The 11,493-nt window shown below is 39.4% G+C and overlaps 1 protein-coding gene across 2 annotated transcripts; it reads left to right on the top strand.

Annotated features, from left to right (window-relative positions):
- Positions 1 to 1,135: 1,135 nt before the first annotated feature.
- Positions 1,136 to 11,226, top strand: SULT1C4 (sulfotransferase family 1C member 4). Of its 2 annotated transcripts, XM_049856211.1 has the most exons (8): positions 1,136 to 1,257; positions 1,359 to 1,512; positions 4,320 to 4,445; positions 5,524 to 5,621; positions 5,961 to 6,087; positions 6,305 to 6,399; positions 8,773 to 8,953; positions 9,921 to 11,226. In XM_049856211.1, exons 2-8 carry the CDS (start codon positions 1,359 to 1,361, stop codon positions 10,031 to 10,033), a joined length of 894 nt encoding a protein of 297 aa, XP_049712168.1. In that variant the 5' UTR covers positions 1,136 to 1,257; the 3' UTR covers positions 10,034 to 11,226. The 2 variants fall into 2 exon arrangements, with proteins under 2 accessions (XP_049712168.1, XP_049712167.1); XM_049856210.1 differs by having other exon boundaries at positions 1,136 to 1,512.
- The last annotated feature ends 267 nt before the right edge of the window (positions 11,227 to 11,493 follow it).

Below are 11,493 nucleotides of genomic sequence, written 5' to 3'. Positions count from 1 at the left end.
GAGGATCTACTTGAGATGATGTTGAAGGCCAGGGAAAGCCTCCCTGGAAAGGGGGAACTTAAGCTGAGACCTGAAGGAAGACAAAGAACCAGGCATGCGAGAGTCTGACAAAGAGGTTTCCAGGAGAAGAAATGGCAGTGGCAGTGGCAATTCAGGAGGGAGCCCAGTGCCTGTTGGGGTGGAACGGAGGCCTTTGTGGCTGAAGCTCTGTGAGAGGGAGCAAGCGTGGTATGATCTGGGGGTACAGACAGAGGCCTCATCATGAAGGTCCTTACAGAATATGATAAGGGTTTGTGGAGGTAGCCAGTGAAAGCATTTAGGCAAGAAATGAAATTACGGACTTTGGTGTTCAGAATGGATTCTGAAGGGGCCAAGAAGGGTTGCTGGGGATAAGAGAGAAACAGGAAAAATGGACGAATAAATTGCAATAATTGTCATTTAAAAAGTAAAAGGGATCTTGATCTTGTTTTAGAGGTGGTCAGCAGAGAAGAGGCTATGGCTGATCCAGGAATAAAAAACAAAACTCAGGCAGGATCCAGGAATGGTTCTAGGGAAAGAAGCAGGCAGGCTAAAAAAAACCCCAAGGCGATTAGAAAAAAAGGAAGGTTTAAGGGGAAGCTGGCAGGAGTCTAGGAAGTGAACTCCAAGAGCAAAGAAGGGTGTGTATCTTAACACATTTACCATCTTCTTTTCTGCAAATCTGGAGGGGTTTTGTGTTTTTGTTTTTTGTATATTTTTGTTGTTGTTGTTTTGCATCCATTTTGCTTTAAACAAGATACACATATGTTTTAATAGATATGAACAGACCCCTCCTGATTTTGTAAAACAGGTTACGAAAGGAGGCTAATGGAGCATTATTTATTTTACTCTTAAATATTAACGAAGCTGACCCTTTCTAAGTCTTGCGAAGTTCAGGATCTAGGATCTCACTGTTCAGAGCCCACAGAAACAACTACCAAAAGTATTGGGAATTATTTTATGACCACAAAGGTGAGAAACATAATGGGGGCACTAACTCTTGTTAAACTGCTACAGAAGAGCAGGATGAGGAAAGAAACAGCAGTTGGGATTTTTTTTTTTTTTTTTTTTTCTGGTATGACGTTGCAGAGGGAGGGGACCAGAAGGAAAGGCCTGTGCACAAAGACCGGAACAAAAGCTGCTAGTTCTCTGCAACTCGGCCCAGCCGGCCCCGTGGCAATATTTCTCCCTGCTGGCTGGCCAGCCCCAGGCTATCGCAGACAGAGTTTGTGGTCTGAGGTTACCACTTTCTGTATATCAAGGTATATGCCTTGTGTTGACTCAGGTAACTTTTGTCTCCAACAGGACTCTGATTTCTGACACTCATGTCTTTAAACAAGATGAAGGATTTGAAAAGTGATGAAAAGGGGCGCATAACCGTGGACTATGTGAAAGGAATTCTTCAACCTACGCCCACCTGTGAAGCCTGGGATCAGATCTGCAACTTCCAAGCCAAGCCTGATGATTTGCTTATTGCTACCTATCCGAAAGCAGGTAGGTGGAAGGCAGAGGTGACAAGAGGGTTAGGGAGGTAAGTGGGAAAGATGCATTAATGTGGAAATAACGAAGTTGATCTCCTGGGGATGAGCAGAATACTGTTTACCAGGCAGAGGAATATGGCTAAGGCAAGTTACTCGCGGAAACCAGAAAAAGAACTGCACAAAAAATATTAAAATGTCTGACAAATTTTAAGAATTTAACTCTTCCTATGATTTTTTACTTCCCCGCCTGAAAGTAAATTCAACAGCCAAGATCAAAAGGGCTCGATTTGTTTATTTATGTTTTCCCAATCTAGGCCCGTAATGCAGATCTTGTAAAAGGCTGCTTTTGGGGTGTGAGATAGAAAGGGGATCCCAAGACTGATGTGGAAAAAGTAACAGGGGGCTTTGGTTCTGGGGTGCTGATTTCACCTCAGCAGCCCCCCAGGTGCCCTCAAGAGCCTCCCACCTCAAAGTTCTAAAACTATTCTTTTGGTTTCCACCTTCCTTATTGCTGTGTTGTACACCTACTACCTTATTTTAATAATCAGCTTAACAAAGGTGTCTGCAGAAGTAAGACCAAGTTGAGCCCAGTCACTGCATCATGTAAACTTGGGGGTGAGCAGAGGGAAACAGATCTTGACAGATAATTGTGCGTATCTTTATGTACATACTAAAAACCCAGTATTCAATCCACCCTCCAATGTATACACGCTTGCTGTTTGTAAAATCAAGCTCCCTGTCAGTAACTCATGCCCTCCCACACACACACCAAAAATCTAAAGCTAAGCAGTCTCTGAGATTGTGTGTTCAAATCCCTCTTGACTTTTTATCTCTAAAGATCCTAATAAGAGATTCTGCTTGGGTGTGGGGGGGGGCCCAGGGGGCTTTAATGTGGAGTATCCTTAGTCTCTTAGTCCACTGGTTTCCTATTGATCCTGACTTTCTAATCTTACTCATCAGGAGGCTGCTCAGGATGAAATTTTTCCAAATGTAAACTTCAACAAGCAGCCACTGGCTAGGATCAAACCTCACTGCCTTCATTTCATCCCTAACTCCACAACTCCATTTGGTTTTCGTCATTACAGTACAGTATTTCATAGCTAATCCCTTCTGCCCCTGCCAAATGTGAGCCTTAGGATTTGGTTCACTTCGGACTTGCATGGCGTTAGTGGGTTTTGAAAAATACAAAAAAAAAGTAAAGTGCTTGCCAGCTAAAGTAATAATCATAATAATCATCACTAAAACTTTATACGTTACTAAATGTTATTTTTATTAGCTGGAAGAAACAAACGCAGAGGATAAAAATCATAGTCTAAAAAACACCTAAATTTTTAAAGCAGTAATGCCACATACTCTGAAGGAGGGAAGAAAAAAATATTTCAGAGAATCATGGGCCTTTCAAGAAGTCCTTTAACTCATCCCTGAACCTCTAAAAAAAAACCAAACCAAACCTATCGCCATCTAGTCAATTCCAACTCATAGCAACCATGTAGGACAGAGTAGAACTGCCCCATCGGGTTTCCAAGGAGCAGCTGGTGGATTCGAACTGCCAACCCTTTGGTTAGCAGCCGAGTTCTTAACCACTGAGCCACCAGGGCTCCCCTGAACCTCTAGGTGGCACTTAAATTGGCCCCAATGTTAGCCCATCACGAAAATATCAGAGTAAACTATAAAACTAAATTTAAAACTACTACAAATAACCTAATTTTCTTTGAATAGATGGCTAGAGAAATCTTGGTCTTTGTCCTATTGTGAAAAAGTACTTACTTGGTGCCAGAAATAGAGAAGGCCAACTCATATACGATATATAGCTATAATTATTATTTATTGTTTTCTAATCTATGCTCTTATGATAGACCTTTAAAAGTGCTGAATTGAGAGCATGAGAAAAGAGATTTATAATGACAGCTGATGCCAGAGAATGTAGAAAAAAAATCAACCCATATCTAGGTAGCAGGACTATTAAGACTATTCCAGAAAACCATCCTAAAATTGTCAGACATCCAACATGGAATTCATCAGGATTCAGCACAGGACACAGAAACATACTGAAGGTGGGCGGCCGAGGCCCTCGTTCATGTGGGAGTGGTAGCAGTGGTTATGCACCTTCTTGGGTTGAGGGTACTGGGCAGTGGGCTGTGGAAAGCCCACTGCAAACACTTCTATCTGAGGGAGCCACTTCCTTGGGAAGAAGGATGACCTCTACCTCCCTTCTGCCTTCCAAACCTCAGGCTAATCCATTTCATTGGCAGAATCTAAATAACATCTAGAACCTTCGGGGCAAGGATGTCCTGGAAATGCACATTTCAGCCTTTCAGCCCCTGATACAAGGGGAAAACCAAGAAGAGGGTGAAAACAGATACTGAGTGCTAATGGTGAATATCAAGCCCGGGCACTAATCATTCATTCATTCAGCCAACATATACTGAGTGCCTCTCATGTGGCAGCCCTGTGCTATCTGCTTGGAAAACAGTTTGAAAACCACATTGTCATTACTCTTCAGGAGATCACAATCTGTTGAGAAAGACCTTCAAATACCTTCATTCTCCCCTTCTTAAGAACAATGCATCTAATAGTACAACAAACCAAATTAATGGCTGTGACAGAAAAAAATAACAAACTGTGTATTTATCAATATAATGTCTACTCCAACTTAGACCCTAAATTATGATAGCACCAGACATAAATAAGGAATGATGTTTTCTGAATCCTTATAAACCTAGCTTTAAAATTCACTTAGGTATTCTAATAAGTATCTTCTATTTGAAGGCATACGGTACACTAAATGCCTGTGCTTCTTTATATTACATGTGGACTAAGGAACAACATGGACTGAGGAGATAGTGGACTTAATACAAAATAAAGGTGATGCTGAGAAAAGTAAACGAGCACCTACTCATATACGAATTCCTTTCATCGAATGGATAATACCAGGAATGGAATCTGGTGAGTACTGAATTGCCACACTTGACTATAGTCCTAACCATACACTTAGGATTTTTACTATCAAAAAGCCTCTCTCAAAATTCCAGGCATTCAACAGCCTCCACCAAACTGAGTCCAGCACAACTAGACGGTGCCCGGCTACCACCACCAACTGCTCTGACAGGGATCACAATAGAGGGTCTCTGCCAGAGCTGGAGGAAAATGTAGAATAAAATTCAAACCCACGCATACACATACAAAATGACCAGGCTGACTGGTCTGACAGAGACTAGAGAAATTCCCAGAGTATGGCCCCCAGACACCCTTTTAACTCAGTACTGCAGTCAATCCTGGGAATCATCCCTTCAGCCAAAGATTAGACAGGCCTATAAAACAAACGATAACACACGTAGTTCAACCACGTATACAAGACTAAATGGGCACACCAGCCCCGCGGCAAGGATGAGAAGGCAGGAGGGGACAGGGAAGCTAGACGAGTGGAAATGGGGAAACCCAGGCTGAGAAGGGGAGAGTGTTGACACGTCATGGGTTTAGCAACCAACATCACAATATGTGTATTAATTGTTTAATGCTCTGTAAACTTTCACCTAAAGCACAATTTTAAGAAATTCTAGGCATTCAAAAAATTACTGATGGATTTTATGATTTTGTCTCTTTTTTAAACTGTGTCTGGCCATTTCTATACTAAAGACATTTTCAAATGGAGTTGCCTTTTTAAAAAAAAAAAAAAGTAAATTATTAAAACTAAGTTAAATATTAAACGTAAATTAAATTTTTATTATCTAATTAGAAATTAATTTTATTCCACAAGGATGAGCCCAGCAGGATAATTTCATGGTAGAAAGGGTTGGTTTTTTAGGTTTATTTATTTGGTTAGCTCATGGTTATGGTTAGGAACTGCTCTGGCCAAAAAATTTATTCATAAGCTAGACACAGTCTGGCAGTTCAGATCTACAGACATTTACAGTGCTCTTGCAGCTACCTTGAATTGTTCCTGAAGCTGTAATAATGGAGGTAGCAAGATTTTGAAGCAAATAGAGAAAAAGTAGTGGAAAATGACCAAAAGCCATTTTTTCAGGTTTGGAACAAGCTAATGCAATGCTCTCCCCACGGACTCTGAAAACTCATCTTCCCATTGACCTGGTGCCTCCGTCCTTCCTAGAGAAAAACTGTAAGGTAAAGAACAAAAGGAATTCAAAGTTATAGTGCTCTGAACGACCTTGGCATGGTCTTCACTCAATTTCCTCTTAAAACTTCTCATCTGATATTAAAGAGGGAAGTAAAAAAAAAAAAAAAAAGAAGACAGACCATATCTTCACATAAATAAATATGCAAATAGATATGAATCCTTTTCATCTTCCACAAAAGCTAGGATTAAAAGAATCCAGCATCAAAAGAAATGTGATATGTGATATATACGAAATGTATCACTCTAACATGACTTGTCTGGGTAATAATAACTCTATATAATTCTAAACCCGTTTTTGGCTCTTCCTCTCCAACCTCCATTCCCAGATAATCTACGTAGCAAGAAACCCCAAGGATAGTATGGTATCCTATTACCATTTCCAGAGGATGAATAAAGGACTTCCTGATCCAGGAACTTGGGAAGAATATTTTGAGAGTTTTCTGGCTGGGAAAGGTGAGAGAATTCACGTTCATTCCTTCCTTTCTCAAAAATATCAAATACCCTCAAAAGACAGAATCATTTCCTTAGAGCAGCAGGGGCTCTGCCTTCTATAATATGAAGGAATCATCAACGTTACATTTTCCCTCTCTTCAGGAATTCTTTCAGTGGAATATTTGTGTTGCTTGGACTTCTGTGACTCATTGTCTTGTTCTTCATCCCTGTCCTTCAGTGTGCTGGGGTTCATGGTATGACCACGTGAAAGGATGGTGGGAAGCCAAAGACCAATACCGAATTCTCTACCTCTTCTATGAGGATATGAAGAAGGTGAGAGACGCTGTGGTCTAAAGTATTCCCATTTGACTGTAAAACATTTAAGTCTTAATGCACTGACCCCATCGGGGGCTCGTGCATTAAAACAGAGAAGGAATGTTGAGGCATTTGGTTGCCTACAGTTGTCCATGCATCAAAGTGTATATGGGATACCATGAATTTATGTATCACATAGTATCACTTGCAAATTCCTGATGCCCTAGGATGCTGTACTTTTCCCTATAGGGAGATTACTACAGAATACCAATGACACATTTTCTAGGCTTTTTTTTTTTCTTTCATGTGTATTTTAAAATTCAGATTACAAATGAAAAAAAAAAATCCCCGGTATCAGTTGTTGTTGTTGTTTGTTTGTTTTTGTCTTAAGAGCACTAGAGGAACATCACAGTTGCAAAAAACAGTTTAAAAAATGATGTGCAATAGAAAACACTAATGATTTAGAGTCAAAAAAAATTTTTTTTAATTCAAGTCCTGGCTTTATGACCCATGTCAATTATTCTTGGTAAAGACACTTAACATCTTGGAGACTTAGTTTCCTTAAATGCAAAATGAAGATAATATATAACCCTCCAAGAGCTGTTACAAGGACTGCATAAGGTTCTATTAGTGGAAGTTCACTGTAAATGGTAATCTACTCAGCTACTTTCTGTGAATGCAGAAATCTACAAAGATTTACAGTCTCTATTCTTGAATTTGTAATGGAAAGCCTTGGTACTCAAAAGGTGCTTCACAGACTAGCTGCACTGACTCTCACAGCCCACTCCAGGCCTACTAAATCAGAATCTGCATTTTTACAAGACTGCCAGGTGATTCACATGCCCGTTGTCTGAGGCTCCATCACTGCTGGGCCTTAACCAGTCATTTTTACAAAATATCAAAACAGAATCATTTTTATATTTTTTTTTTGAACAGAAAAGTTATTACATTTTCAGAATTCTCAGAACAATCTATGGGTTTAACAGAACAAAATTCCTTCCTTATGTTTGTAAAAAAAAAAAGTATTGAAACACTACAGAGAGTACAAAAAAATTTAAAAAAAAACACTAAATGATAGGAAAGCTTACAAAAGTAGACTCTCATTGCCTATGTCCTGAAAGAACATACTTCAGGTATATGAGCTATTTTAGTTGAGACAGTTATCTACTCAGAGGGTTCCAGGTACAGATACTCAATTAAGGATTTTTATGGTGGGGAGCTGTATACTGTAAGGGAGAGTTTACTCTTTTAAGAGATGTTCCAAACTGAGGAGATCATAGAAGAAACTGTGCTATTAAATTCAGAATTCTGTAGATGATGGCCTACCATCGTATATTGCACAGCAGTGTCAAAGAGAGGATACGTCTCTGGGAACAGGAGCCTTTTGTTGGGGTAGATTCTGCTGTATTATGAATGCCAGGAAGAAATTGTATTGAAACAAGGAGCTTAACTTCAAAGTATCTAAAAACCCTTTTAAATATTTATGTGATCATGTTCTGGAATGTTCCTGAGTATAGTTCACAGAAAGTTCACACTCCTTAGCACTCTGTGATTTCTAATCCCCTCACCCCACCCCCAGCTGTGTGAGGACAATTAAATTAAGCACTTTTAACATTCAAGCTTTTAAAACGGAAGGCTATTTACACATACAGCCATCACGGTAATTCCTTCTACAGTCCCTTCTCCATCCTCCCCTTTAGAAATAGGGGACTTCCCACAGCCATAGCTCTGCAGGGTTGTGTGCCCCTCTGATAAACAGTTGTTACTTTGAAACTGGGCTCCTTTCAGAGAAACCTAAACACCTGGCCATACTGGGCACCGTAGTTAGTAGCCATGGGTGCCTCTTGGCACATTAAAAAAATAAATAAATCCTCTCCACTCCTCCTGCCACCACCGTCTACCACCACTACAAAGGCCTGGAGCTCTCATCAGCGTCCAAAACTGGCAAGAGTCTTCGTTTTCTCAAATCTTAAAACTTCTGTCCCTATCTTCTAGAATGTCTTTGTTCTCATTAGTCTACGAAATCTCTCTGTTAGGCATTTAGATGAGCAAGACCCCTCCCATGAGTTGACCAGGACCTTTGTAGATACTGCTTGACATATTCCCTTCCAAGATAAAGACATATGATGGCTGGTGAGTGGATCACTAACACTGCCCCGTTGGTGCTTATATATTGAAGAAATGGTTAATACTCCCAATTAATAAAAAGACACTAACATAGGCCACTATATCAAAATAAATCATATCTGGAAAGGTGAGCATTTTTAAGATTTCTTTTTCAGTTTTAACTCATGGCATGTTACTGGTTACTATCATTGATCTATTTCAACTTTCTTTTTAAACTAGTTATTTTATATCAAATCCCTACTTTTCTTTTGACTCTGATCATAGAACCCAAAGCATGAAATTCAGAAGTTGGCAGAATTTATTGGAAATAACCTAGATGATGAAGTTCTAGATAAAATTGTCTATCACACTTCATTTGATGTAATGAAGCTGAATCCAATGGCAAACTATTCATCGGTCCCTACTGAATTCATGGACCACTCCATTTCTCCATTCATAAGAAAAGGTTTTTATAATTTTTTTTTTTTTTGGTCGTAATTCTGAAAAAATTCTCTAATATTTCAGAACACTTGGGGAATTTACTTTTCTATGGTTAGGAAAAGTAAGAATTCTAATGAATGATTCTGGGAAAAGGGTTTTAAGAGACTACTAATGAAAAGAAAACAACGTTTAATCAGCCATTACTGAAGGATCAGGATGAGATTTGGGGTCTAAACCCAAACCCTAACTCCCACTTCTCGCTCCCATGCACCACAGTTCTGACGGATAAAGTGAAAATACACAGAATTACGTCAGACAAAAGAAAAAATCAATTTTATAGAGGACTCTATGCTACCAGTTAGACTCATTCATTCAACAAATATTTATTGAGGGGCTACTATATGCCAGACGCTGTCCTGTGCACTGTTCACATTAGTGAACAAAACAGAGAAAAATCCCTGCCCTCAGAGAAATTATATTCCAGCCACGAAAAAAAATATGGATGATAGATGATGATAAGAACTACTGTAGAAAAAATAAATCTGGAAAAGGTAACAGAAATTGTTGGAAGGATTGAAATTAAACAATTTCAAGGAATCTTCTTTCCTTCCAAAAAACTATTGCTTGGGGCCTTCCAGAAACAGGCCCTTCTTGGCCTTCTCACATCATGGAAGCTACAGGCCTAAGCACCCATCCTGCTGTGATGTGAAAGAGGACAAAAGAGAAAGATAAGCGTGCCCCTCAGGCCTGCTGTTCTAATGTAGTGGTCTCATTCCCTCATCAATATGACCCAGTGGATGAAAGGCTCTCCCAGTCTCGTAAATCAGACAAGGAATTCTTCTGCCCCTCAGGATAAAAATGTGGCAGAACGGCAAGAGAAATATTTTGTCCAATACTGCCTCTCATGGAAGGTGCATTACACAGAAATGAGAGAATAGGGAAATGAGAACTCCCCCAGCAGCTCCTGACTGTCTCCCATGTGACTGTTGCAGGGACAGTGGGAGACTGGAAGAACTACTTCACTGTGGCTCAGAATGAAAGATTTGATGAAGACTACAAAAAAAAGATGGCTAACACCAGTCTAACTTTCCACTTTCAGTTCTAGTAAAGAAGGAAAAATGACTAAATATGTATTTGAAAGTTTATTACACAGATCAAATGAGATTGGATTCAGGTTCCAATACTAGTTTTTTATTGTCTTTCTCACTCTACTAAAAAAAAAATTTTTTTTTAATTGATAGAGGTAGCAGATGCTGGGGGCAAAATGGAGAATGGAAGCAGGAGTGGTGAAGTGGAGGGAGAAAAGTTCATTATATTACTAGTTATAATCGTAGTATGATTGCTGATTATCATTATATTTAAGTTTCCTACAAATCATGTGCTTGTTAATGTATTTTTTTAATGCTTCAGCTGTTACATCAGACACACCAAGGTTTTCAGATGAGGTGTTGGTCAAGCTAAGTTTTAAATGCAGCACTAAAATATGTAGTGACTACATCTTCCAGGAATTTCTTGGTGCCCAAGTAACCTGCAAGTGACTCAGTTTCCCCATGAAACCTTTCAATCTCTCATCACAGCCTACATATTTAACTAGACTCACTTTTCCACTCCTCAGACACTCAAAGGGGGGACCCTGGAGTCACCTTTAGACTCACTTCTCTCTAATGCCTTCAAAGTCATATTGTAATCTGTCAGTTTTACCCGTCAGTCTCTTCTTTCCATCCAACCACTGTTTTCCTTTATTTCGAGAGCCAACCACCTGCTTAAGAAACGTTTTACCTCCTGCCTGAACTAATGTAAGAGCTTCCTAACTCATTTCCCAGTTCATCACACTTTTGCCAAGCTTATTTTCCTAAATCATGACTCTGATTATGTTGCCCTGTACCTTAAAAACCTTTAATAATTCTGGATTTTCATAGCCTGAGAGATAAATCCCAAACTTCTTAGCCGTGAATTCAAAGGCAGTTATAAATATATGATTCCAGCTTTCCTTTTCAGCTTGATTCATCTTCCAAACCATCTCCCTGTTTCTGCAAATCAGCCTCCTCGCTGGCTCTCATCACATCTTGCAGGACGCTGCCCTCCCAGGTTTCCTTACATAATGCCTCCACCTAAAACACTTCCCTTTCCTTTCTTTCTACCTACCCAAAACATATAACACGCTTTAACAGCCACTTCAATTCCCTCCCATTCTTTCTACAAATACCACAACCCAAGAGATTGTTTGCTCCTCTGAAGTCCTCTACACTTGATAGAAAAGTTTTTTGTAATTAAGATTAAAGTATATATTGACATATATTTCTATATTGTACCTCTTGTGCTTATTTAAATTTTCATTTGTTTATTCTTCCCCAAGATAGGGGCCTTGCTATACTTCATTGCACCCACACAGCATATAACATACTAAAAAATGAGAAAATATATCAGTCAAGAAAATTCTAAAAAGCTAATTTTATATTCCAAGTAAAATACTAACTATATGCTGTCAAGTTGATTCTAACTGATGGCAACCCCATGTGTTGCAGAGTACAACTGCTCTCCATAGGGTTTTCATGCCTGTGGCCT

Source organism: Elephas maximus, chromosome 17, assembly GCF_024166365.1.
Source record: "Elephas maximus indicus isolate mEleMax1 chromosome 17, mEleMax1 primary haplotype, whole genome shotgun sequence".
Taxonomy (NCBI): domain Eukaryota; kingdom Metazoa; phylum Chordata; class Mammalia; order Proboscidea; family Elephantidae; genus Elephas; species Elephas maximus.
This window is presented reverse-complemented; position numbering and strand designations above follow the sequence as displayed.

Excerpts from the sequence above, each read along its gene's own strand:
- SULT1C4 (XM_049856210.1), top strand. The coding sequence starts at position 1,344 with ATGTCTTTAAACAAGATGAAGGATTTGAAAAGTGATGAAAAGGGGCGC. Across the intron at positions 4,446-5,523 it reads AATACCAGGAATGGAATCTG|GTTTGGAACAAGCTAATGCA; the intron begins GTGAGTACTGAA and ends CCATTTTTTCAG. Across the intron at positions 6,088-6,304 it reads GAGTTTTCTGGCTGGGAAAG|TGTGCTGGGGTTCATGGTAT; the intron begins GTGAGAGAATTC and ends CCTGTCCTTCAG.